The 26,601-nt window shown below is 47.8% G+C and overlaps 1 protein-coding gene across 1 annotated transcript in view; it reads left to right on the top strand.

Moving 5' to 3' along the window:
* The window catches only part of KIAA0556 (KIAA0556 ortholog), a 255,125-nt gene that overhangs the window by 174,612 nt on the left and 53,912 nt on the right, over positions 1–26,601 (top strand). The window contains exons 9-14 of the mRNA XM_006859897.1: positions 7,177–7,349; positions 8,384–8,455; positions 11,041–11,159; positions 13,373–13,475; positions 16,171–16,386; positions 24,019–24,156. Coding sequence (XP_006859959.1) covers positions 7,177–7,349; positions 8,384–8,455; positions 11,041–11,159; positions 13,373–13,475; positions 16,171–16,386; positions 24,019–24,156 — 821 coding nt within the window. The remainder of the gene's footprint in view (positions 1–7,176; positions 7,350–8,383; positions 8,456–11,040; positions 11,160–13,372; positions 13,476–16,170; positions 16,387–24,018; positions 24,157–26,601) is intronic.

Here is a 26,601-nt window from a genome sequence, read left to right on the forward strand (position 1 = left end):
GTCCAGTGCTTATCCTACAGCGCCTCATGAAGATTCCAGCAGCAACCATTGTGAATTGAGTGAAGGTTTACAGACAAGATCATTGGCTTTACATTCAATAAATCATACATCTGTTTTCTCTCAATGAGCACATTTCCCTCCATGCAACAATGGTTATCCTGCTTCCTCCCTTACTATCCTTTTTCAGCTTTGTGCTTAGGAAAATGTTGCCTTTTGATTTAGAATGATTTCGGCCATTCCATGGTGTACAACCTTACTACTGTTGTTGTCCCCACTATATATCTATTCACTACTCGGATGAAAAGTAGGTCACGAGGGTGAGTTCCGTTCCAGATCTGAAGGGTGGGTGAGGACCATAACCTCAGGTTCCTCCAGTCTCTTTCTGGCCAGTAAACCCGGTCCACTTTTTTTTTAGTAACTAATTTTGAGTTTTGTTCCACATTTTTTTCCTACTCTATCTGGTAGTGTGGTAGCCGGGCACCATCTAGTTCTTTTGGTCTCAGAGTTGTGGAGACTGGTATTCACATTTTCCATTAGTCTGTTGGACTAATTGATTCCAAGCCTCTCAGTTCTTATCACTCTTCTTTCTTATGCACACAGAGAGACCAATAGCTGCGCCGTAGATGACCGCTTGTATGCGTTCAGAATCCCAGAGGCTACTCACCCAAACAGGATGTAGAACATTGTCTTTGTGGCGATGCTATGCCGGTTGACCATGGAGTCTCCTTAGACCATGGTCCCAGCCCCAAGGCCCATAAACTCTTTGCCTTAGAACGTTGGAAGTTTTCATCATTTTGTCTAGTGTATGCTCCATCAAATTTATAGTTGTGTTTGCAGGAAACGTAAATACTTACATGCAAATATCCTCTTTCAAAAAATATACATCTTACTTTTCTTCCCTTACCCATTCTGCCTGTCTCAATTCATGTACCTATTCATAGAACATGCTGTTCCAAGGTTGTGTATATATCACTATTTACATCTACCCCCTTACCCATTCAGCCTGTCTCAATCCATGTATCTAAGCACAAAACACCGTTGTTCTGAGGTTGTGTATGTTGTCTATTTACATTTGTCCCCTTTACCCATTCAGCCTGTCTCAATCCATTTATCTAAGCACAGAACACTGTTGTTCTGAGGTTGCGTATATAGCACTATTTATATCTATCCCCCTTTAGCCCATGCCTACCTCCCTCTGTCTTCATCGGTCTTCATTATTATTTTGCCACCCTCCTTCTTCTTGTGTCGTACCCTCCCTGTCACCCAAGCTAGCGTGTGTCTACCCTCTAGTCAGGGACCTCAGAGTCCAAAGGATGCATTCCACTCATGGTTCTTCTTTCTTGATGGTCATGGGATCCCCTATTCTTTCTGCTGAGATTTTATACCTAGTGGAACGACAAAACTGACCAATCCGCATATTAGAGTTCCATATACCTTATTTGCATGATCACACCCAGTTGTTTGGGATCCTGGTATGGTGCTGTAGGGTAAGCACTGGACTGCTGACTGCAAGATCAGTGGTTCAAACCCACCAGCCACTTCTTGAAAATTCTATGTAGAGTTGCTATGAGTCGAAACTGACTTGATGGCATTTAACAACGACAAAAAACCCATTCATTTTGGAGTCCTCCTGTGCCACTGTAGGATATAAGCACTGGACTTCTAACTGCAAGGTTGGTAGTTCAAACCCACCAGCACTCCTCAGAAACCCTGTACAGTGTCACTATGAGTCAGAACTGACTCACAGCACGAACAGCAACAACTCAGTCATTTGGTGGGAGTTACAAAGACTGGAATACAGAAGCCATAAGTCATTGTAACCCAAGGGTTTATAAATCACTATGGTTTTTCTCTTTATTTTGATTAGAACGTTTGTTCATTTTCTTTGAGCTTGTTGTTAAGTGCCGTCGACTTGGTTCTGACTCATAGAGACACTGTATAGGTTACCCTGTGACTTATAATCTCCCCAAGTTTAAATCAGTCTGTTCTATCTTGATATCAACTGACTTCCTCTACATTTGGAACATGTGAAGCGACCGTTTATTCTCGTTTTCTGTGTAGTTGTCATCGCTTACAAATTGACATCCCTAGTTCTCTCTTTTCAGTCTTACAGGTTTATCTTATTTTTGATACTTATATATCTGGGTTGGTTTCCAACCTTTATCTTAGGTTGTTACCTGCCATTGCTGGTTCTCTGTCCAAATGAATCCCTTTAGCATATTTTGTAAGGTTGGATTTTGGTTTTGTTTTTTTCACAAATTACCTTAATTTGTATTTATCTGAAAATGACCTAATTTTGCCATCATTTGGGGGTTACTTTTGCTGGATATGTAATTCCTGGTTGGCAATTTTTTTCTTTCAAGGTTTTATATTTGTCATCTTATAAATGCTTTCTTTCATGTGTGGTTCTGTCAAGATATCAGAGCTTAGTCTTACTGGTTCTCCTTTGTGGGTAACTTTTAATTTTTCCCAAGCTGCTGCCTTGTGTTTGATTTTGGAAAGACTGATTATGATATATGTTGGTAATTTTCTTTTGGGGTCTATCTATTTGGGGTTCACTGAGCTTCTTAAATAGATATCTTCACATTTTTCATGGTACTAGGGAAGTTTTCTTCCAATAAATTTTCAACATCTTGGTGGGTTGTTTTTTTTTTTTTTTTTTTTTTTTGGTCTTTCTCCTCTTGCTCTGGAATTCTGATCACATTTAAATTGTTCCCCTTGAAGGTATCCCACAGAATTCATAGGCTTTCTTTCCTGTTTGTCTTCCCATTATTTTTTCTGATTGTTCCTTTAACAGATTAGTTTTGAGAAATTTGTCTTTAATTTCACTAATTCTGTCTCCATTGATTCAGTTCAACTCCTTTGTCCTTCTAAGACATTTCAATTTCTGAAATTTTAGTGCTAATCTGTATTAATCTTCTGGATTTTTATTTTACTATGGTTTCTAACTTTCCATGTATTTTGTCAATTTATTCTGGTATTGTTTCCTAAATTCTTCCGGAGTTCTGTTTGTGTTTTATTTTTGTCTGTGTTTTCCTTGTTACAGGATCCTAAATAGAGTTCTTTTGAATTCCTTATCAAGTAGTTCCACTATCATTTCTTCCTCAGGAAGGTTTTCTGGCTCAGTATTTTTGTCACTTATTTTAGTCACCTTGCCTTGTTTCTTTGTATGAACTGAGGTTGTCTGCTGTCTCAGACACACTGTGGTATTATTGTATATATTTGATAGTTATATGTTGGTATGCTTTGCCCAAGTTTTTTGCTTTGGTTTGATATATGGGCAAGTGAGGTTTGACAGCACTTTGGCACTCACTACCTCTCCCGATGGGTGTGATTATTGTTAAGTGCTGGCGAGTCATTTCCTACCCATAGCAACACTGTATGGGGTTTCCAAGGAGTGGCTGGTGAGGTTGAACCACCGACCTTGTGGTTCAAATGACTTTGCAGTCCAGTGCATTAGCCCACGGCGCTACACCAGTAGCAGATGGAACTGTATGCACAGTTCTTGGTCTGGTTTGCTGTTCACATAGAGAAGTTGAGGGTTGACTTGGATGGTCTTGACTGCTGTCTCTTGTCAGTCAGAAGGTGACATTCACCCAGTGGGTGTAGCAGCAGGAAGGGTGGCTGTGTCTCGGTAGTATGGACCTGGTTGCTGTCTCCTGCCAGATGTGACCAAAATAAATGTGGAGAATAAAAGCAAAAAAGAAAGAAAGAAAAACAAGGGAAGGGGAAAAAATGAAAGAGGAGGTGGGGGCATGGTGTCCGGTCTGCAGTGGAACACACTGCTGGAGACAGAGGTTAGAGACAAAGAGAAAGAATCGGTAGTTGGAAAATACAACTTTGATGATGGAGACTACATGCTAGAATTTTACTTTTTAAAAAAATAACATAAACAGTGACACATGGGCCTCGCTGGATGGAGACACAGGAATCAAATCCGCTACAACTGTGGATTTGCAAGAGAGTGCACTTCCAAGTGAGGGGTGGTAGATGCGTGATACCCAATTTGCAAGAGCATGCCTCACCAACCTCAGAGATGGTGGGCATGATTTCCTTGTTTCTCATGAGCTTGACCCAGGTCATCAGAGGAATGCAGAGGGAGAGGGCTGCTGGGAAGTAAGGAGAGCCGAGGGGGCATTACTGGCTATTGGAGGGGTGGCCACATTTCTGGCCACCAGGAAGGTGTGGGACGTAAACGGGGAGATCACAACTCTCTGGCTATTGGTTGCTGGTCACTGGTGTTGTCACTAGTGCAGTCCTGGTGAGCAGATTTGGTTATCTGGTTCCTGCTCTGATATGAACACTGCTTGAAATAATTCAAAATAGTTAGGCTCTGCCTGACCAGCTGCTTCTTATGTCTCCTAGTTCATTGTTTTGGTTCAGTTTCTTCTCACCAGTATTTGATTTGCCTCTTTATCTTTTACTTTGAAGCTCAGAGTTCTAACATTATCATCAGTATCAGTTTCACTTAGTTTCTCGACTCTTTGTTGTAGAGAGGGCTTAGATAGCATGTCTGTGTAGACCACCATCTTGGATCTTTCTCTCCTTGTTTAATTTCCTTCAGCTCCGACTTGAACTTGCATATGAGCAATTGATGGTCTGTTCCACAGTCAGCCTCTGGCCTTGTTCTGATTGATGATACTGAGCTTCACTACCAGCTGTTTCCATAGATACAGTCGATTTGATTCCTGTGCATTCCATCTGGTGAGACCCATGTGTATAGTTACTCTTTATGGTGTTAAAAACAGGTATTTGAGGTGGATTATTGGTTGCTTTTGTAAAATTCTATCATGCAGTCTCCAGTGTCATTTCTCTCATTAAGGCCATAGTTCCAACAACTGGTCCTTTCTCTTTGTTGCCTTGTATCACTTCAGTCTATATTCTACTCATCATTTAAGCTTGATCAAATTTCACCATTTTACATAGAATAACAATCCTACAGTGGCCTCCACGTTCCCCCACCCAAACCTTTTCAGCCTCTACCCTGCTCACCCTCCCGCAGCCCCATCTGCAATGTTGCTGCTCTGTGAATACACCACATGTCTCCCACCTAGTGGTATAGCCTGGAGGGTGGGTGCCAGGTACACCATGAGGCCCACCCTGCCGGCTCTCCCTGCACTCCCAACCTCCCTTACCCTACTCCGCTTCTCTTGGGTTTCCATAGCATTTCTGCCGTAATTCTCTGTGTTATTTATCACGTCTGTGGCTTTTTAGGGCTGCATAGTACCTCAGTGAGTGGATAGACCATAATTTATGTTAGCTAGCTAGTCTTGTTAGGTGCTTTTTGCATTTCACTTTATAAAACCCATTGTCTGTACATTGAGACTTCCACAATTGACTGCCACTTGGCATTATATTTTCTTTTCTTAAATTGAGGTGCAATTGCTTCTCGATACTTGGTACACCAGCAAGAACAAAACACAACAAAGGAAAAGCACTCCATCCCTCTTCCTGATGTTGTCCATCAGGAAGGTTCCTAATAGGCTCAGGTGATACTCATTGTTTATGAAGCCCCTGTTTGTAAAGTCCAGATTCACGGTGCTTTTTGGACATTTGTGAACAAGTGCATGTTCCCAGCTGAGGTCAAGCAGGGTGGCGCTTTGCCTGTTGACAAGTGTCTCAGTGCTGAGACTGGGGACAAGCACCCTTCTTACAGTTAGTGAGTGCCTTTTTTTTGTACTTTTGTCCTTTTTGTTAGAGATGTTTCTGTTAAAATGGCCCTGAGTGTAGTGCTAATGTGTTGTGTAGTGTTTCTAAGAACCAGAAGATTGTGATGTGCCTTTTTGAGAAAGTACATGTGTTAAACAAGCTTACGTACGTTCAGGCCCAAGTTATAGTTGCTTGCTGTGGGTTGAGTACCATTAACATGTCAATAGTGTATGCTAAACAAGGTGTCTATAAAACAAAATTTAAAAAAAAAACATACATAAACTCAGGTTGCGTATTGATCAGTTGACAGAATTGTGACCCGAAGCTCACAGGAACCTAATTTTGTATTTCCCTTAGAAGTGGCTCAATGTCCAGTGACTTTATAGAGCATGTTGTTGTTGGTTCTGACTTAAAGCAACCCCGTGTAAGGTTTCCAAGGAGCGACTAGTGAGTTTGAACTGTTGACCTTGCAGTCCAGTGCTTATCCTGCAACACCATACCAGGACTCCGTTATACTAGACCATGTTGTTGTTTGCCTCAAGTCGGTTCTGACCCGTAGCAACCCTGCGTAGTGTTTCCTAGGAGCAGCATAGTGGCTACAAATAACTAGGATTGACTTTCTTTTGCTTGAGTTATTTTTATGACTTTTTATTTTGATACCATGTCAAATGTACTTAAAAGTTTTAATGTACAATTAACTCCACCCAGATCCTCCACTTGTTAGCATTTTGCCCCAGTTGCTTTTTCATATTCTCTATCTACACACACAGCTATACCTAGTCCTCACTTACCCAGGACCCGCATTGCATATTTCCAGCAATAGAGAAAAGGCTAATCTCCAACTGTTTTGTGCTTTAACAACATAGATCTGTCAGTAGTAGACACCAGGGTGCAAGGTGAGAGTATCCATGACTGTGATGGTTAAGGCTAGGAGGGAGCTTCAAAAAGTTCATGGGAAAATGGAATGGAAAGATATTGGGATTTTTCCATGAACTTTTTGAAAATTCCATGTATGTGTAAACTTGGCTAGGCCATGATTCTCCGAGGTTTAGCAGTTACGTCATGATGTGGTCATCTTCCCGTTTTGTGACCTATGTGATGATCATCCTCCATTTTTTTTTGTCACAGCCTGGTCTTTGGAACCTAACCATGCCAGTGCTTGAGGAGTTGGTGTGGATGTGTGCGTATCCTTAAACCATCTGAGACTGAGTCGTGGACACCATTGTACTTTACTGATGTGTCTCCCAGGGTATCTCTAATGGTCCCATTTAGAAGCCGCAGACCCCCCTCAGTTCCCCCCCCACACCCGACTGTCACAACAGTGCTGTCTAGCAGTGTATTTGCCATCTAGGACCCAGGACTGGATCACACATCAGCTCACTGCCGACTCCAGGGCTCTCCAGTCTCCTCCTTGACCCTGGTGTGTTTAGCAAATGCAGTCCATCTGGTTTAGGGAATACCTCTCCATTTGAGTCTCGTCATTGTTGAGCTGTGCTCTGAAGAGCATCCTCCTATTTCTGCCTCCAGGACCTGGAAGCCGATGGGAGAGACCCCTGTCAGCATCCCGAAAAGCAGTGCAAGAGACGGAGGACCGGGAGGAAGATGCCTCGGCCGTGCTCCGAGCCATCCAGGTGGAGAATGAAGCCCTGCAGAAGGCGCTCCAACGCAGAAAGGCTGAGCTGCCAGCCAGCCAACTGCAGGTGTGTTTCCAGGCAGCCTCTCCACCCAGCTGAAATAGCACATGAGAGAAGAGAGAGCTGTGGGAGGCTTCATCACCTCTGATCCCACGGGGCATCACTCACTGGTCTACCAAAGCCCAAATCTCCTCCACTGTCTTTCAGAAAGAGCCAAGGTTGGAAGCTAAGCTTCTTCCTGGGCTTCCGACAAGAAATGGGTCCCTTACAGCAGGGTTGTAAATGGAGAGGGGTTAGGAAGGAGAGGGTGGGGGAAAGGAAGAAGGGGAGAAAGAAGAGATGGGGAGAAGGGAGGGGGAAAGGAGAAGTTGGGACTAAGGGACACAGGGAGGAGAAGGGAGAGGGTGGGGGAAAGGGAGGGGGAGACAAGGGAGGGAGAGGAGGGGAGAAAGTGGGTTCCTGCAAGAAGGAAGTTGAAGCAGGGAAGAATGGGGCTTCTCTGGAGAGCTCTTCCTCAGAGCTGCAGGCAAGCAGGAGCCTTCAGGTATCTGCTCTCTGGTTTCCGACCACTTCACTTGGTAATGAGACCTGCCTGGCCCACCTGGAGTGGAGTTTGTGCCCTCTGCCTGCTGTGGCTTAAGCAACCAGCTGGGGGATAGATGGCGGGATGGAGTGGGCAGCCCTGGGGTCTGGGAACTTTGGTCATAACCTCAGTATGCATGTCCTTTCTTGGAAGCAGGTCCCTGCCTCTAGTTCTTAGCTTGCCGTACTTCATGCTCACAGTGAACAGCAGGCCTGGCTCATGGCCCCATGCTGTTCATGCCGCTGCTGCCACCCACATAAGCCAAGTGGTGTGCTCAGGGCACATATTTGCAAGTGGCTGGAGCTGCCTGCCTGCAGGCCCGGCCCTATCCACTCCACTGGGGCTCCTCCAGTCTGGCTGGCGGGGCCACTGTCTGGGGCTCTGTGCTTCCGGAGCTCTGTGCTTTGTCCCTGCTGCTGATGTGTGTACATCGAGAGCAGGTCCCTGTCCCTGACAAGTGAAGAAGGCACTGAGTGACTTTGTTCTGACCTCCTACCGCATGATTATATCATTTCAGGATGCTGAGGAACCAGCAGCCAAGCCCTGGGCCAGCCTGCTGAAGGACAAGGAAGAGATGCTGTCCTTGGAGGTCAGTGAAAGACCGAGAGGAGCAGCAGAGACCCCCAACAGCACACACAGCCCCCAGGGCTCTCCTTCCCACGGCCCAGCAGGTCCTCTGCGCCCTGGGAGACAAACAGCACCAGCGTTGTCCTTCTGTTCTTTCACAGAGAGGAGATGAGACTGAGCAGCTAGCACTGGGGTGCAAGTGGGCGACAAGATTCACACCCAGGCTGGCAATTCCAACTCCAGGAAGTTTCTAGTTCCCAACAGAAACACACAAAAACAGATCTTAGTGCCCTGAATAAGTAAATTATTTCTATATCAAAATCAATTTGGCATATCTCAGGAAAGATGACCTCAGTAGATAAAGATGAGTTACTAAAATTCTTAGGTCATGTGCTCTGACTGCTGAGGTGACTAAGACGGAGCTTACAGGCAGCAGGCACTCTAGGATCAGCGATTTAAACCCACCAGCTGCTCTCGGAAACCCTACGCAGGGTCACTGTGAGCTGAAACCGACTTACCAACAAGGTGACTTGTTGTTGTTGTTGTTGTTAGGTGCTTTGGAGTCAGTACCGACTCACAGCAACCTGATGTACAACAGAAGGAAACACTGCCCGGACCTATGTCAACCTCACAGTCACTGCCACGCTTGAGTCCATTACTGCTGCCACTGTGCCAATCCGTCCTGTTGGGGGTCTTCCTCTTTTTTACTGACCCTCTACTTTACCAAGCATGATGTCCTTCTCCAGAGACAGGTCCTTATTGATAATGTGCCCTAAGTATGAGAGATGAATCTGACCATGCTAGCTTCTAGGGAGCACTCTGGCTTTACTTCTTCCAATACAGATTCGTTTGTTCCTTTGACAGTCCATGGTACTTTGAAAATTCTCCTCCAATACCGCAACTCAAATGCATCAATTCTTCTGGGGTTTTCCTTATTCACTGCCCAACTTTCACATTCATATGAGGTTATTGAAAATACCCTGGCTTGGGCCAAGCACATATTAGTCCTCAAACTGACTTCTTTTCTCTTGAACACTTTAAAGAGTTCTTGTGCAGCAGATTTGCCTAATGCAATGCGTCATTTGATTTCTTGACTGCAGCTTTGATGAGTGTTGGTTGATCCAAGCAAAATGTAGTCTATGACAACCTCAATCTTGTTTCCATTTGTCTTGACTTATTCATTGGTCCAGAGGTGACTTTAGAAAGTGATAACAATAAAAGTGGCATCTTAGTGTGGACTGGTGTAGAGTCCTGGCTAATGTGTCAGACTGCAAACTCATTTGAACTGCAAGGTTGGTGGTTCAAGGTCACCAGCTGCTCCTTGGAAGCCCTATACAGGGTCGCTATGGGTTGGAATCTACTTTATGGCACACAACAATAACAACAATAAAAGTAGCCAATGGGCAAGAAAGTGTCGACTGTGGAGTGGTGGCTACTTCCTACCCCTGATGTTGTTGTTGCTAAACGCCATCGAGTCAGGATCCGACTCATAGCGACCCAGTACAGGGTTTCCAAGGAGCAGCTGGTGAGTTAGAACTGCCGGCCTTAACAGCTCAAACCGATGTTGCAGTTTACCGCATTAACTGGCAATGCCACACCAGAAGTCCTACCCCTGATAGAGCAATTGAAAAAGACCCCAAGATGGGGCTCACCTGAGCTGAGACCTGCCTGTTAGGAAGGAGACAATAGAGAACAGTATTCTAGGTGGAAGCTGTGAAATCGAAATTCTCAGGCTCAATCAAGGTGTAGGAAGAAGCCAGCACTTAGTGGGGAGAGAGAAGTTGCGGGGAGGAAGAGTGAGAAGTAAAAAAAAGAGATTGGGGTTAGGGGAGGAAGACAGTGGAGAAGAGAGAGAGAGGGTAAGGAGAAGGTAGAGAGGCAGAAGGCCAAGGGTCAGGGAGAAGGGAGACATGGGGTGAGGAAAGCAGAGAATGAAGAAAGTGGGACAGTGGGAGAAAGGAGAGAGGTTGGGGGAAGGGAGAAGGTGAGCAAAGAGGAAGGGTAGAGGGTGGGGAAGGGAGAGAGTGCTAAGTGTACACAACTCCCCAAAGCCCTGTGGTGGGTTTCTTTTTCTAATTGCCCCTAAAGTAGTCATTGTTTTCTGTGGTGGCACTGCCCATGCCAGTGTCCAGGATGTCTGGATGAGCTGACTTGTGATCCTCAGCTTTTGACCACACACAAAGAACATTTGCAGTTAGAGGACAGAGCACATTTCTCCTTTGGAAAATGAATGAAAAGGAAAGGGAAAAGCTTGGAAGATTAAAATAGAAAGGGCCTAATGATGGTTCTAGAATCTGGATAGACCCTGATAACGTTGCAGCAAACAGAACAGGGGTTCAGTTGAGACCTTGAAATGTTTGGATAATGGAATTTGTTCAATAAGGTCATTGAATTCGACTACCTCAGACCTCCCAGACCATAAGGAACTGAGGTCCTGCCATTTTGCAAAGATGTGTGAAAGATTCTTGATCTAATCGGCCCAGGCTGATACTATCGCTCTCTCGCTCATTGCTCACTGACGTATGTGTCACCTCAGCTAGCGCTCTGCTGTGGCTTGGGTCAGGAGTGTTGCTTGGACATGTGACTAATAAGCTTTTCCATCTTCAGCTGCCTCCCATTGCCTTGGGAACCTCCACGCAGGAGCCGGGGTCGGAGCCATCCAGGGAAGCAGGGGGAGATAGAGGCAGCAATGAAGCCACCGATAGACTTGGCCTTTTGGGAAGCAGGTACTGCGTAAGAGACTGGCATTAAGAACACACACACAGAGAAAGTCATGGCAATGAAACCACAAGGATCTTAACTGTGGGTTTTCTCTGTATTTCTTATGCGACTTTCTTTTAAGCTGTCCCTCTAGACGGCATCTGGCCTCACCCCTCCAAACCTAAAGCATAAAATTGGCTTAATTTCTCTCAGGAAGATGGCTTTTGCTTGTTCAGCCCAGTCCCCACCTCTATAAAATGCCACCGGTCTCAAGGTTCCCGCTGGAGTATCCTGTGCAGCAGAGGGAAGTAAACTGGTTCCCAGGTGGCTGGGGACAGGAACACGGGACAAAGCAGCCACACCAGTACCATGTCCCTTGGCTCCTTTTTTCACTTAAAAGCTTGTCCAAGAATAGCATCCTGTCCATTAATACGCAGCACACCTGTTTGATGATCAAGATTAAGGCCTCCACCAGTCTTCAGACTAAATCGAGCCTTCAGAAAGACCCCCAGGCTGAACCTGCAGTTCCAGTATGCCGCAGCTGCAACTATAACCACCGTCCTGAGCTGCCAGGCAGAGCTGTGTACATCGTGGACTGTGCCAGGTGCCGCTGGGAGCACAAGGGGCTGAAACCCAGCCTGACACGAGGCTGCATCGGCCCAGAAGGCGGGGGCGCTTTCTCTCTGTTCCAGTCAATGTGTCCATCCAATGCAGTTCTTCTTCATAATTTACATAAAAATTCTAAATAGACTTATTATAGGATATAATAGGATAGCAGCCCTATATCCTGTGTGAGTCCTGGTGTGGCACGGTCAGATAAACACTGCATCGCAAGGTCAGTTTGAACTGCAAGGTTGGCAGTTTGAACTCACCAGCCACTCTTCAGACACCCAAACAGGGATGCTATGAGTCAGAAGTGACTCAGTGGCACTTAACAGTAATGCTATGCAAGAGCCGATAGACCACCAAGAAGAAACCGTGGCTGCAGACCACCTTGGTCAATAGAGAGAACCTGTAATTTCCCCTGAACATGAAAGGCTTGAGCCAGGAGGTCTTTTGTCCACAGATGGCATTTTCTTTACATGGAGCACACATGTAGCCAAATGCTGCTGGCTTCACCATTAGGAGGCTTTGTGTGTCAGAGGCTGGGGATCTACAGCCTCAGCCAGCCTTCATGGGGTCTGTTTGCAAAGGACACAGGCGTATCCGCTGGGTATGGAAGGCCTGTGTTCTCAGAAAGAGGCACAAAGCACGTCTCTGGAGTGGGGCCTGGTAAACTTTCTGTAAAGGAACGGAGAGCAGACACTTTGTTGTTGGCTACCGCTGTTGACTTCGCCCCTGATCCCTGGTCATCCCACCCACAACGGAACAAAACAAATCGCGGCCCAGTCCTGCGCCAGCCCCAGATCAGACTGTTGGGATCCACAGGGATTTCCTTGCTGATTTTCAGAAGGAGATCACCAGGCCTTTCTTCTGTCTTTCTAGCCCTTCTTAGCCTGGAAGCGTTGCTGAAGCCTGCTCAGCATCATGTTGTTGTTGTTGTTACGTGTCCCTGAGCTGTTGTTGTAAGTGTCACTGAGTTGGTTCCGACTCACAGCAACCCTGTATAGGGTTTCCAAGGAGTGGCTGCTGAGTTTGAGCTGCCGACCCACTGTGGTTCAAAGCAACCTTGCAGTCCAGCGCATTAACCCACAGCGCCACACCAGGACCCCATAGCAACATGCAAACCTCCACTGACCAACGGTGGGGTGGCTATGCGGGAGGCAACAGGTCAGGAATCGAACCCAGGTCCCCCACACGGGAGGTGGAAATTCTACCTTGACCACCATTGCCAACATATACGGCTGTGCTTTTAAAGCAAACAACCAAAAAGAAAACCAACAACAACATTCTTAGTTCACAGGCCATAGGAAAAACAGGCCACAGGCCAGATTTGAAATACAGGCGGCTGGCCGCCAACCCCTGCTCTCGCGTATTCTGAGTTCTGGAAGCTCAAGGTCTGCGGGCAGCCTCTCCGCAAACAGGGTTTCTCTTACTTTGATTTCATCCCTGATTGTAAAGTGATGCTAAAGGGAGAAAAGGGCCTGGGCGCCCCTCTGAGGGGTCTGCAGAGTGCAGACTTGCTTCTTTAGCTGCTACTTCTCTGTGAGCTAGAAAGGTCAGTGTGATGTCCTGGATGGGCATGTTTCTTTGGGTGATGTTGGTTACCATCTGCTTACTAAACCAATCTCATTTTCAGACAGCAGCAGAAGCTTCTGAAAGTCCCCCAGGCCACCGACAGTGACTCTGCCCACCTCAGCCAAACGATTTTACCGACTGAGGAACAAGGGCCGCATCCAGAGGTGAGTGAGGACCCTCCACTTACGGGAATTACAAGGTGCATTCAGAGCAGAGGCTGGAAGGGCCTTGGAGCGGCTCTTTCTATTTCATGAGGATTGCTTTGATGGTGGTAGCTTTAGCATCTTTCTGCCAGAGTCTCCATCCCTCCTCCTGCCCTGTGCACAGGTGTGCATGTGATGGAGCGAGAAGAGCCGAGAAAAGGGGATGTGGGCCAGAAGTTGCACCAGAGAGAGCAGCTTGTCCACTCAAGAGGTGATACAAGTAGCCTGGAATCCCAAGAAATGCCCAACATTTCAAAAAAAAATGCATATTAGACCAACCTTAATGTTCTATTTGATAATCTAAGTTAACACATAATTTTTATTGATAGCTCTAGTGCTGGCGAGGTTACAGTAAAGGTGCTGTGGTCGTACACTACTGGGGGCAATATGAATGGGTGAAACACTATTGAAAAGCAGAACGGCAGGACTTAGCCAGAGTCGTGGAATCTATGTCCTCCTTATACAGTAAGCTCACTTCCTAATTCTAAGGAACTGCCTCAAGAGATATAAAAATCTTTAGGCACAAACATGTCTGTAGCAGCATTACTGGAAGCAGGAAAGAAATGAAAAAGAAAAAGAAAAGACAGCCATGGGAATGACCCAAATAGTCCATAATGAGTTAATCAGGAACGTGCTACACAACACAGTGCTTTAACCTTGGAATGTTGTCATCATGCCGGTTTTGCCGATAGAAAATATCAAGGCTGTAAAGGTAATTGCAGTGTTGTTGTTGTTAAGTGCCATCGAGTTGGTTCCGACTCATAGCGACCCTGCACATGGTTTCCAAGGCTGTAAATCTTTACGGGAACAGAAAGCCTTATCTTTCTCCCGCAGAACAGCTGGTAGTTTCAAACTGCTGACCCTGAGGTTAGCAGCCCGATTCATATCCACTGCGCTCCCAGAGCTCCTTTAACTGCATTGGGTGCTGTTAATCTTCATGGGGTCCAGTGTGAAGATGTTGGCCGAGCTGCAGCCTTCCCTGTAGAGGGGCAGGTGGTAGGCTAGCAGGGGATCCTTTCTGCTTCTGTGTGAGGTGTCTGGGTCCTGGTACCGCCTTCTCGCTCCTTCCTCTACCCGCCTTTCTCATGATTATTTGTACCATCTTTATGATTGGCAGTGAGGATCTGACATGAGGTCATCCCAAAGCCACATGTAAAAGAGCATGTGGCTACAGAAAGAGCATCCTGGAGGAAGAGGATGAGGATGCAGCTAACTGGTTGGCTTGGACTAGTCAAATTCTTTCTCGAGTTGGGGAGGGCTCAGTCTCCCTAAGCTTCACTGCTGCAAGTAAAAAAAGGTGAATTCCCCAAAGGGAAACCAGGTGGTGAGAGGGACCATTGAGTGTCAGGAACCAGGGACCTTCCCAACAAGTGTTCATGCCAGATCCCCAAGAAGAATCCTAAATCAAGCACTCGAGGAAGCCAGGGTATGCCAAGTTGTGGTGTTTCCCAGCTAATAGACCCTTCAGCATCTTCATTTAGAAACACACTGCAGGAGTGGACACATTCTCCATGGCACTGGGCTCGGGACCCAGCAGCCTTCCATCTGGTTTTCCATCCCCACCCCTTCCAGACCTTTCATGTGGTAGCACACTGCTCCTCATAAGCACAAGCTCATTAACCTCCCCAGCCCCCCTACCTGCCCTGTGTGAGCCAGGCCCATTTAGGTTTATCATTGTCCTGCCAGCCGGGGACCCCGCATGGTAGTGGCGGAGAAGGCAGCTGCGGGCTCTACAGTCTGAGCTAATAAAAATAGGCCCTGTTCCTCCTAGGGGCTCTGTGCTGACCTCCCTCCCTTCCTCCCTCCCTCCCCAGCCCCAACCACGTGGTGTGGCAGTCAAGCCTCATCCAGACCCGCTGAGAGCCATAGCACGTCTCGCTAGCTATTAATTAAAAAAATAAGTAGGGAGCAGTTGCTGTTCATTTGCTCAGCTCCCTGCTCGCAGAAGCATTGCAGATTACCAGCACTAATTAACAGAGGGCATGTGCACACAGGGAAGGCACCATTTCATGAGCGACTGATCCATGCCGGCTGCTGCTGCATCCAGGCCCTAGAGAGGCCCCAGGAAGCCACTCTGCAGTGTGCTGTTTATTGATGGCATTCACGCAGACTCTCAGGCCAGACAGCCTGCCTGGGATTGACATCAGTGATGGAGAGAGCAGGAGGAAATGGACACTTTGGAGAGTATGCAGGCGCAGCCGTCTTGGGTGAATGTCTCGTTCAGTCTCCATGACAGCACATCGCGAGATGGGCCATCTCCTTCTTCCCAGCCAGGAACAGGCTGAGGGGCGTAAAGTGACTTGTCCAAGATCATGGGGCCTTTGTTAGGGTTTCAACAGAAATCACAGCAGGACATGAATATGGGACTGTGGAGGAGAAAAGAGGATGTTCCGTCAGAATCTGATGCTTTTTAAACATTTCCATTTATACCCATCTCTTTCCCAATGCTTACTAAGTGCAAACCCAGACAGTAACTGTGTTTTAAATATGACCCCATTCATCTTCATAGTAGCCATATGCATTGTGGTCACTGTCATTTTCCTTTGTGCAGAGTATGGCTCAGAGACACTGAAGGTTGCATAAGTAGGTGAAGGGCATATACATCATGGGAGGGCTGAATTCAAACCTGCTAGGTCGCTCTTTTTCTCTCTTTTAGGGTGAGCTGAGGATGAAAGCAGAAGAGATGAAGGATGCCATCTTTGTGACCATGGAAATCCTGTCCAACTGGGGCAGCACAGCATGGGTGGGGCTCACGGAAGTTGAGTTCTTTGACCTGAAAAATAGCAAGCTTTATGTGTTGCCTCACGATGTAGACATTCTGAATGCAGACATGCCTGGGGACCTGGGCCGTCTCGTCAACCGGAACTTGGCTGTAAGTGGAGAGACAACGGGTCTGTTCTTTGCAGGTGTTTCATGCATTTGCTGTGTTTCTAATAAGACACCTACAGTACAGGGTGCTGCTGTGGGAAGGGGGTGGTGGGGGTGGTTATGTGCCAACGAGTCAGTTCCAACTCATAGTGACCCTGTAGAAGGGTTCCAAGGCTGAATATATTTACGGGAGCAGAAAGCCTTATCTTTCTCCTATGGAGCAACCGGTAGATTCGAACTATTGACCTTGCAGTTAGCAGTCCCAACTCATAACCCACACTGCTACCAGAGCTCCTTGTGGGGAGAGGGGAGGATGATGTAATCTGCCACAATCATTCATTTGGGCCTGAGGGAAAGGTGCCAGTAAAGGTTTATGTCTCCCTGAAGCTCTTTCCAGATCTTCGCCCTGTGGGTTTAGGGGGTAGGGGGTAGATAAGAAAAGCCAATTTACCGCCTTTTAGCTGCTTGGCAATTTACCACAGTTGCCACCAAACGTAGGTCCTCAGGAGCTGTTGAGTCACACATCCTCATTTTATACATTTGGTCAAAGTGACAAAGCTGGAAAGAGTGAGGCCGGGTGAGCCCACGTCACATCCATTCAGGGTTCTGCTGCTTTGGGGACAAAGTCCCTGGCATGGAATAAGCACTCAGACTTTCAAAGTTGCCTTCTTTTAATGATTCAGCAGAGTTTTTTTTAAAGACACTGGTAGAGGTCAATGTAAGATGATGTAGTAGATAGATCTACAACCTAGACCTCTACAACAAAGACCCAAGAAACCAAGTAAAATAGATATGGATGGTAAGCCTGGAACCCAGAGTTTCAAAGGAAAGGATAAAGAAATAGATAAATTACTGATTCACGGAAGAGACTGAACAAAAACCATGGACAAGGAAGTTCTGATAGCCCAGGACTGCACCAGCATTTACCTCAGTGATCAGTGGACAGAGAGGTGCCATTTCTGCCCTTACCTGCACAACCCACTGTGACCAGAGGCCTGGCCACTCCTCTCCCCACCCACCTAAAGCCATCAGTTCTCACACCCAATCACTCTTTCGTTCTTCCTACTGCTTCCCTCCTTTCCCATCCTGTGGAGTGGACGCTCCATGCCCTCTGTCCCTCATGGTCAGCAGAGTGGCTCCTCCTGCTGCCATGTGTGCCCCTGCTGTCCCTCTTCTCTTTCCTTCTTCTCAGTTCAGTCGTCCTCCCTGTGATGATTTCTTGATGAACTTCTCCCTCTGTGTTTTGACCTTATGGGGTGGGCGCCCGCCCCATCGCTCTGCAGCCAGCCAGTTGTACATGCTTCCGCAGGATGAGCCTGCGTTCCCATGGCAGCTAGCGCTTGTCACCCCTCACCTCTGCCCTCCCCCTAGTTGGTTTCTTTGTTCCTTCCTCCCCCACTTTTTAAAATTTGGTCTCTAAGAGCACCAGCTGCCTCTGCCCTTCCAAGGAGCTGCGTTCCCAACCAGCAGGGTCTCTTTTATCTTTCTCCTTAGATGTTTCCTCTTCCTCCTCCCTTGTTTCCTTTCTTTTCTTTTTTTCCTTCCTTTTTCCTCCACTCCCCCCCCCTTTTTTTTCCTTCCTGTCAGTCAAGAGCCAGTGACTTTACCCAGCCATGCCATACCTGCCACCCCACTCACGGGCAGGGGCCACCTCCCACTCTAGTACTGCTCGATCTACCACAGACTGACCAGCTCCCGCCCAGCCCACCCTCAGCTGCTCTACACACTCCCACTCACTACCAAACGCACCCAGAAATAAGTGTTGAGTACCCCAATGCTGCCAAACTAGTGACCAGCGTGCCATGCCTGCCCAGATATAATGAAAATCAGGCTGAAAGCAAAACAACATAGAATCAGCAAATTAATACAGGAATCCTACAGTGTCTCAGAAACAACAGACAACTTCAAATCACATACACAAAAACAAGATATCAGAACAACCTGAGAAGAAATTCAAACGAATGATAAAAAAAAGACAACACCAAAGAAATCATGGACAATATTAAGGAAAACAAATAAATTTCTAAAAAAAATACAGAAGAACAATACAAGAAGAAACTGATAAATAGAAAATTAGAAAACAACTAGAAGTCCATACTAATACTAAAACTTCAGAAATAGGTAATACATTAGAAGTAAATCAATGGAAGGTTGTTGTTGTTATGTGCCGTGGAGTCCGTTCCGACTCATAGTGACTGCACAGGGTTTCCGAGGCTGTAAATCTTTACGGGAGCAGAAAGCCTCATCTTTCTCCTGTGAAACAGCTGGTAGTTTCGAACTGCTGATCACGAGATTAGCAGCCCAATTCGTAACCACTACGCTACCAGAGCTCCTTCAATGGAAGGTAGAATTAGGGAAATTGAAGGTAAATCTCTCAATCCTATTCTGTTAAAGGAGTGTTTTCTTAAATAAAAAAGAATGGAAAAAATAATGAAGACACTAAGAATTACACGGGGCTCCATGAAGAAGAATGACTTACGTGTCTTCAGAATTCCAAAACCAGGAAGAGACAAGAAAAGCACTGAGAAAGTTGTCAAAGATTTGCTAGAAGAAAATAACCCCGATAGCATGAAAGATGAGAAGATACACACATTCAAGCAGCTCAATGAATCCTAAATAGGATAGACCCCAAAAGAAAAGGTTATTACCTACACAGTCCTGCATTCTGTCTTCAAGTGAATAGGTGGATAGACATGCCAGCTGAGCAGGTATAGGTAGACAAATGGGACTACACTCAGATGATATTTCTGTGTAGATATTTAGATGTGCTACAAATATGTCCATGCATGTAGTCGAGCACACAGAGGGCAAAGTTATGAAACCTCTTAGCCATACCCGAACACCTTGGCCCTGGGGACACAGGACTAGTCTCAGGGGTCGACTGGTATAACATAGTCCATAGAGACAATGTTGTATATCCTACTTTGGTGGGTGGTGACTAGAGTCTGGAAAGCATCCATCTAAGGTCAACTGTTGATCTTTCAAAGACATTTTTTACGTCTTTTGAGTAGCTAGTAGCCACACTGTCACCTGGCTAGAAGAGGACAGGCCCACTGATCATGCAGGGGTTCATCCTAGGTGGCATTCTGGGTGTCCTCACACAGGGCTTAAGTTTCTTTCCTTGTGTGTGTGTTGGGGGGTGGGGGGCAGGTAGGTGGCAGGTATTTGTTGTTTGGTTCATTTGGTTTGTCCTCCTATCACTTTGTTCCAGATATCTAGTCCCAGAAGAGGCTGATGGGACAAGCTTGGGTCAAGGGCCCACTCTTTGGCTAGGAAGGCATGTCATCTCGATGCCAGTTTTACTAAGACTGCCCCACGGGGCAGCAAGGAATTCCCCCGAAAGGACTTCAGGGTGTTACAAAAGAAAGGCAGCTAGGTATCGGGCAGCAAAGGGCTGTTCCCTGGGCTGGATTAGACTGTGTCTGAGAAGTCCCTTCAGAGCCAAACTCCATGATCCTGAACTTGGAAAGAAGCTGCGCTGTAGACAGTGGCTATGTGGAAGCTTCCGCCTTGAGGCCCTGCTCTGCTGTTGGGTTTCCAGGTGGTGGCATACGCTGCTACAGCTTGGACCAGGTTTCGGGCCCCCAGCCCTGGGAGCAGGAAACAGTGGTACTCCGGAAGCAGGCTCAGCAGCCAAGGCAGTAGAGAGCATCATTGAATTGGATAGGGACCGATTCCAGCGATTACTCTTCCTCTGCTTCTGTTTAGCAGAGGCTGATGAGCTTCACCACGTGAAGCACGGAGGACTTTGGCCCATGGTTTGGTGGGTTTATGGATTTTAATTTTGGGGGACCTAAAGTTGGGACATACGGCAACTGTCTCACTCCAGGCTGCTTGATCTCTGAGCCCAGCTGAGGTTGGTCTGCTGCCTTGCCTTCGGGGTTTCCTGATAGCCATCTTGAGTCAGGCTTGGAGCTCCCAGGACATGCTGCCTCTCAAACAGGGGTGGGGAGTGTTTTTATCTGCCAAGGGCCATTTGGATATTTATAACATCATCCAGGGCCATATAAAATTATCAACTTAAAAATTAGCCTGCTGTAGTGTGTCAAATGGAGTCCTGGTGTGGCGCTGTGGGTTAATGTGCCAGACTGCAAAGCCATTTGAACTGCAAGTTCGGCAGTTCAAGCTTACCAGCCGCTTCTCGGAAACCCTGTACAGGGTCGTTATGGGTCAGAACCGACTCGATGGCACTTAATAACAACAACAGTGAGTCAGACATTTAATTAACTCAGCCCTGATGTGATGGAGTCCTGGTGTGGCGCTGTGGGTTAATGTGCTAGACTGCAAAGTCGGTTTAAACCACAAGGTCGGTGGTTCAAGCTCACCAGCTGCTCCTTGGAAACCCTATACAGGGTCTCTCTGGGTTGGAACTGACTCAACGGCACTTAACAACCACAAATGTGATGACTGAAACTTCAGTTGTCTTGGCGGGGCTGGACGTTCCTCATCCCTGCGTTAGAATCATCTTTGTCATAGGTGTGGGACTGAACAGGGCCTTTGACATCATCTCATGTCCTGGTGTGGCACTGTGGGTTATGCGCTGGACTGCAAAGTTGGTTTGAACTGCAAAGTCGGCAGTTCAAGCTCCCCAACCACTCCGGGGAAACCCTATACAGGGTTGTTATGGTTCATAACTGACTCAACAGCATTTAACAAGAACATTGAATCCTTAAGAGGGCTTTATGATCCTGGGTGTGGCTTTCATTTAATGAATGAGAAAGCCAAGTCTCCAGTAGGCTGAGTGATGTGCCACCGCTCTGAGCTGAGGGAACAGACCTGAGTTGCGTGGTTCAGAAGACACGTTGCTTTAGTGGAGGTGAATGGGGCAAAATGAGATGCGCAGGGGTCCCTTCCCTGCCTACACTGTCTCCCTCCTCCAGACCCATAGCTCTAAAGTGACTCTAAACGTACGTACCCAGCCCTGCCTGCGACTCTGAGTTCCTAACGTTAGTGTCCAATTCCTGCCTGACAACTCTTCTTAGATGTCTAAAAGCCACTTTGTGGCCGAGGGATGGGTTGGATTATGTTGGAATAGAAAGCACGTGTGGTTTAGGAGTTGGAAAGTTACCTCCTCGGGGAATCCTTTGCTCACCATCCATTCTAAAAAGACTTTTCATTGGCCATTAATAATTTTCTTATTTTTTATCATAGAATTTACCCTGCCTGGGTTTTTTTTGTGAATTTCATATGCTTTCCTCCCCTAGTAGCAGAGCTGGGATCTGTTGTGTCCTGTTAACCCACAAGCCTCCTGCCCCCAGTTGGGACCATCAGTGTGCACTAGTTGCTCGGCACTGACTGGCCTCTGATGGGAGATTTCTCTCCGGCCTCCAGAGTCCAAGTGGTGGGGACTTGAGGCCCAGGAGCAGCTCTCAGCCAGTGGCTTATGGGAGTTGGTGGATACACCCCCAGCTCCCTTGCCTGTTGGTGGAGTTACTCTGGCTCCCAGAGTACCCTGTGGGATGAAGCTCCAATTTGATACTACATCCTCATTGGCTACCTTCCCACTTCGATTTTACTTCCATTCCGAGAAGCGTTCACTGTCTACATGAGCTAGGTGCACTCCTATCCTTGCCTCAGGGTCTGCTTCCGGGGGCACCTAACTGAAGACAGATATAGTAATGAATTAGAAATCTAGGTTCACATCCTCACCTTGTCATTTGGGTGTTGAGCAACCTAAGGGCAAATTACATCCCCTTAACTGAGCTCGTTTTCCAGGTGTAACATGGAATAGCCACCTCCTAGGTTTTCGAGCAAATGGGGTAAAATAACACTGTGAAGATGCCCTGATTCTTACCCTGCCATCTTTCTTCCCTCCCACAACAGGGAGGGAGAGCAAGCGCTCTGCCTGCTGGCCTGGATCTGGGTATTTACCCAGCATGCCTTGGGTCAGCTCTTGGTGGCTCCCAATCAGTCTTTCTCACCCAGGCTGTATCTGTGGAAAGGAGACATCAGAAGGCTCCGTTGCTAATGAGGCCCTGAGTTATCCGCAGGTTAATGTTCTTTGACTTTGAACACCGCCGTTCCCACTTAGCCCTCCATTATTGCTCCTGCTGACAGAAATGTGAAGGGAAATCAATGACAGTCCCTTCGCTGTGTCTGAGGGTCAGGCTTCAGCCTCTTCCTTTGTCAGACAGCCACAGTGACCCATTTCAGGCCCCAGCTCTAAGGAATGCGCCTCACCCTCACCCTCACCCTCACCCTCACCCCACTGAGTTTGGAGATGTGCTTTCTTGACCCCTCACAGCTGCCCAGAGCACTAAAAGTGTTTGCAGAGCTTGAGAAACTTGCCAAAAGACGTCAGAACCCCCCTTAACAAAAGTGACCTCCTCCCTCCTGAAAGACACCATTGTTGTCTGGAACAAGCCCCCTGTGTGTTCCCCAGCAGCTGGGGCCTGCAGAGCCCTGCTTCAGCCAGCCTCCTCCTTCCCTGGCTCTGACCAATGGCCCCACAGTCCAGGTGGCTGGAGCCTCCTGGGCCAGGAATGTCAGTGAGAAGTGAGTCAGGTGTGGAGCAGCATGGAGTGGTGGAGACTATGGCAGTGACAGAAGAGATCAGCCATCAGCTCCAGCCTGTGCCAAGTCTACCAGACTTCATGATAGCTTTTGTGAAAGTTTGTAGACACCTGGCTCTTAGTGAACTAGCTCTCCAGTTTTTAAATGTTGCCAATGAGTTTGCCTTTTTACAACACTTATGACCCAAATAAAATGCCTCAGCAGTCCAGACCCCATTTAGTCTCTTCTCTAATGTTTCAGTGAAACTTCAGAGGCGTGCATTTCACCCATCACAGAGACGCTAAGGCACAGTGCTGAATGCTAAGGTTTTGGAGTGGAATGAGAAGCTCGGGGAAGTGGGAGAATGGTACAGGCAGGCCAACAGATAGACGTGATATCTAAGTCAGGGAGGAAGAGCCCCGAGCAGAGCCAGCCCGTGCCGGGCGTCCAGGTCCAGCCAGAGGAGAAGTATGCGAGCAGCTGTGAGACTTGTTCAGATGGAGACTGGGCTAGTGTCCAGAAGAGGCCAGGGGGGTGGACTGGAGCTGAGACCACATTTTCCACCACATGCTAGGACATGAAGTTCTGTTGGTACAAATGAAAATGGTGGCCACACCTCCAGACTCTCGGCCTAAAGAGAGGCCTTGGCTGCGCACCTGCAGACGAGAGTCTGGAGGCTTAGAAACCCTGAAAGGAAACAGAAAAAATCCCAAGGCTCAGTGTCATGGCCTCATCCTAACAAATGCCTGAGCTAGTTTCTTTCTTTTCTATTTTTAAATTTTTAAAAATTCTGCAGTGTTTCACAAAAGAATATCAAAGGCTCTGTTTGCTGGTTAATCACCTGGAGCTCTGGAGGCTCCTTCCCTGTGCTCTCTAGACTTTCTCCCTAACCCCTGTGCATGCCCCGCTCGTCCACCCGCTGCCTACCGCAGAGCTGCAGATGTGGAGCAGATGTGGATTCAAATAAGGCTGCTGAATTTCTCATTGAAATGCTGCCTGGGTGGGAGGTCAGAGGGGCTCACTGAGGGTGCAGAACCGCTGCTGCCTGCCTCTCATTAGTGCCACAGTTCCCCAGACGCTGGCCTTTGACTTGGGGGGAAGCAGAAACGTGCTTAATGACTTTTCTCCCCTGCTGGCATTTCAGAGCAAGAAGGACCTCGCCTTGTGGACCTGCCCCTTCCAGCCGCCCCTCCAGCTCTCCTTTATTATCCGCAACACAAGACAGCTGCGCGACTTTGGGCTAGCCACGATCAAGGTCTGGAACTACTGGTCAGCTGATGGCGTAAGTAACTTGACTTACTTACGCCATCAACCAAGTGCCTAACAAGGCTCTGACTCCTTGTTAGGCACTTGGTTGATGGGAGCAGTTAGCCGTTTGCCAATAGCCTGATTTCTGAAGTTACAAAGTGGGTACCGCAGACCTGATGCTGTGTCTGCCTGCGGGAGCTTTCACCCACTCACGTCAGCACTGGCATCTCCTGGGATTCCAGGGGTGTTCTCAGCTGCCCTGTAGGGCAACTGGCAAAATAGGAACTGAGGTTCGTCATCACTAGGCACTTAACTATTTGCAAGCCCCTTTTAGCAGGACACAGGATGGCTGGAATTTCTTGGGCACTTAGCTGTGAGCCATTTAGTCCCCACCGTAATTCATATGTGTATACTCATTTTGCAGATAAGGAACAGGAGACACAGAGGTTAAGTAGCTTGTCACAAGTCACCCAACTCATAAGAAGTGGATTGAGAGTTTGAACCCATGCAGTGGGACTCCAGGCTCATTGTCTTAGCCAGCCCTTCTCAGACTTTAACCTGCAAATGAATTACCAGGGATCTTGTTAAAACAGATTCTGATTCAGCGGGCCAGGGGCAGGGACCCAGGCCTCTCCGGAAGGTGCTGATGCGCCTGGATCCCTCTAAGTGCCAAGACACTTCTCCCCTGTGCTGTTTGCCCCTACCTCCCTGCCCTCATGGCGACTGCACACCCAGGCCCACATCCTCTTCCCTCTGGGCTATCATCTACATATTTATTGACACTTGTTCATTCATTCAGCATTTGTTACTGAACGCACACTAGTGCCACCAGGCTCCATGTCACAGTCCTGCCCTGGAGGTGCTTCTCATCTGAAAGCAGATAGACAAGTAAGCAAAGATGCTTGAAGCAGTGCAGCAATAAAGGTGGACCCAGACTGGCAGGCCTCCAAACACAGGCACCCTAAGGAACCAGTGAGGAGCAAAGCGAGCAAGGCAGGACAGGACAGAACCCCTCAGTGTGTCTTCTTGTTCCTCTTTTGATAGACACGAGGACAAATTGTTTTACCTTCCTCTCATCTGTTGTTGTTGTAAAGTGCCGTTGAGTCGATTCTGACCCATAGTGACCCTGGATAGGGTTTCTGAGGAGCCGCTGGTGAGCTTGAACCACCGACCTTGCAGTTCAAATGGCTTTGTAGTCTGTCGCATTAACCCACAGCGCCACACCAGGACTCCTCTGCTGTAAGGGGGGGAGTAATAATACAAATGACATGATGCCTGAAACCGTTAGAGGGTCTCTGTCCTTGACTAAGGGGTGCCACTCTTCAGGTTCAACTACTGGTTGCCATGTAGGAATGCCAGCAGTGCTGCTTGATCGGCCGTCTGTATTGTCCTGGGGAACTACAAGTCTGGGTCCTGGTATCACCTTGCCTGGTCTGTAAATGTTCAGAGCTCACTTCAAGTCTTTTGTAACTATGGTTCAGTTCAAACCAAACTCTTCTTTGAGCTGATGTGGCTTTCCCAGACTGTAACTCTTGGAGGAGCGCTGTGTGCCTCAGACTGGGAGAGTCGGGCAGTGTTCCTGCCAGAGCAGACAGCTGAGCTGCGTGCAGGGGCGGCAACAATGAGCCCAGGCAGGTCGGGTCCGAAGGCACAGAGGTGCAGAGGAGCACTGCTCTCCCGCCAGCGGCCACCAGGGGGCTCTGGTCATGCTTCTCTGCTGCTTCCAAGCCCCGGAGGCTCTCCTTGCTCCAAGGGCTCAAGGTCAATCCCTTTGGTTATATGGTTGAATGGTGAGGTCACCCAGGCCCCACCGCAGTTTCCAGGCAGAGCCTAAGAGTGCCAGTACTTCCTCCTTCTCTCCCCCCAGCCAGCCGCCTACCTAGAGAGTGCTGTTATCCGGAGGAGGCCAATTTGGCAGAGAGGGTCCCATATGGCTTAGGTCATAGCACAGTGTTACCCCAGAAGGAACAAGTCTTCTCCTGATGGCTGTTTTTTGTGGTGTTGAAGCCAGTGCCTCAAGTTGAAATTTGAACACACAAAAGTTCACTGGACCAAGTGAGGAAAGTGCTGTGGGCATGCCAGCGTCCCCTTCACTGCCTGCTGGCCCTGGTCCTGGCTGTGCGGAGGGGCTGGCTTCGGGGCCAGAGCATCCTGCTGTTAGCACACCCTGGCGTCTCCTGGGATGGGTATGGAAGCAAAGCTGGCTGTCCAGGCTTGCCTGTAGCTCAGTCTTGCCTCTGGGTAAACGACTCCAATGAAGGAGAGCAGATTTTATGCTGGATTACCAAGAAGATAAGTACTGTCCCTTTGATCATGCTCTGGCTTACTGCGTAAGGCACACTCAGCAGCCCTGTGCACACAGAATAAAGAAGAGGGAAAGGGTCTTAAGAGTCCCATGGGAACACAAGGGTGTCGTGGCTGTGGGCTGCAGGGATTTGAGACTTGAGGTGCTTCTACAAACAAAACGGAGCGTGGGGGG

The sequence above is a fragment of the Chrysochloris asiatica genome, unplaced genomic scaffold (assembly GCF_000296735.1).
Source record: "Chrysochloris asiatica unplaced genomic scaffold, ChrAsi1.0 scaffold00034, whole genome shotgun sequence".
NCBI classification, from domain to species: domain Eukaryota; kingdom Metazoa; phylum Chordata; class Mammalia; order Afrosoricida; family Chrysochloridae; genus Chrysochloris; species Chrysochloris asiatica.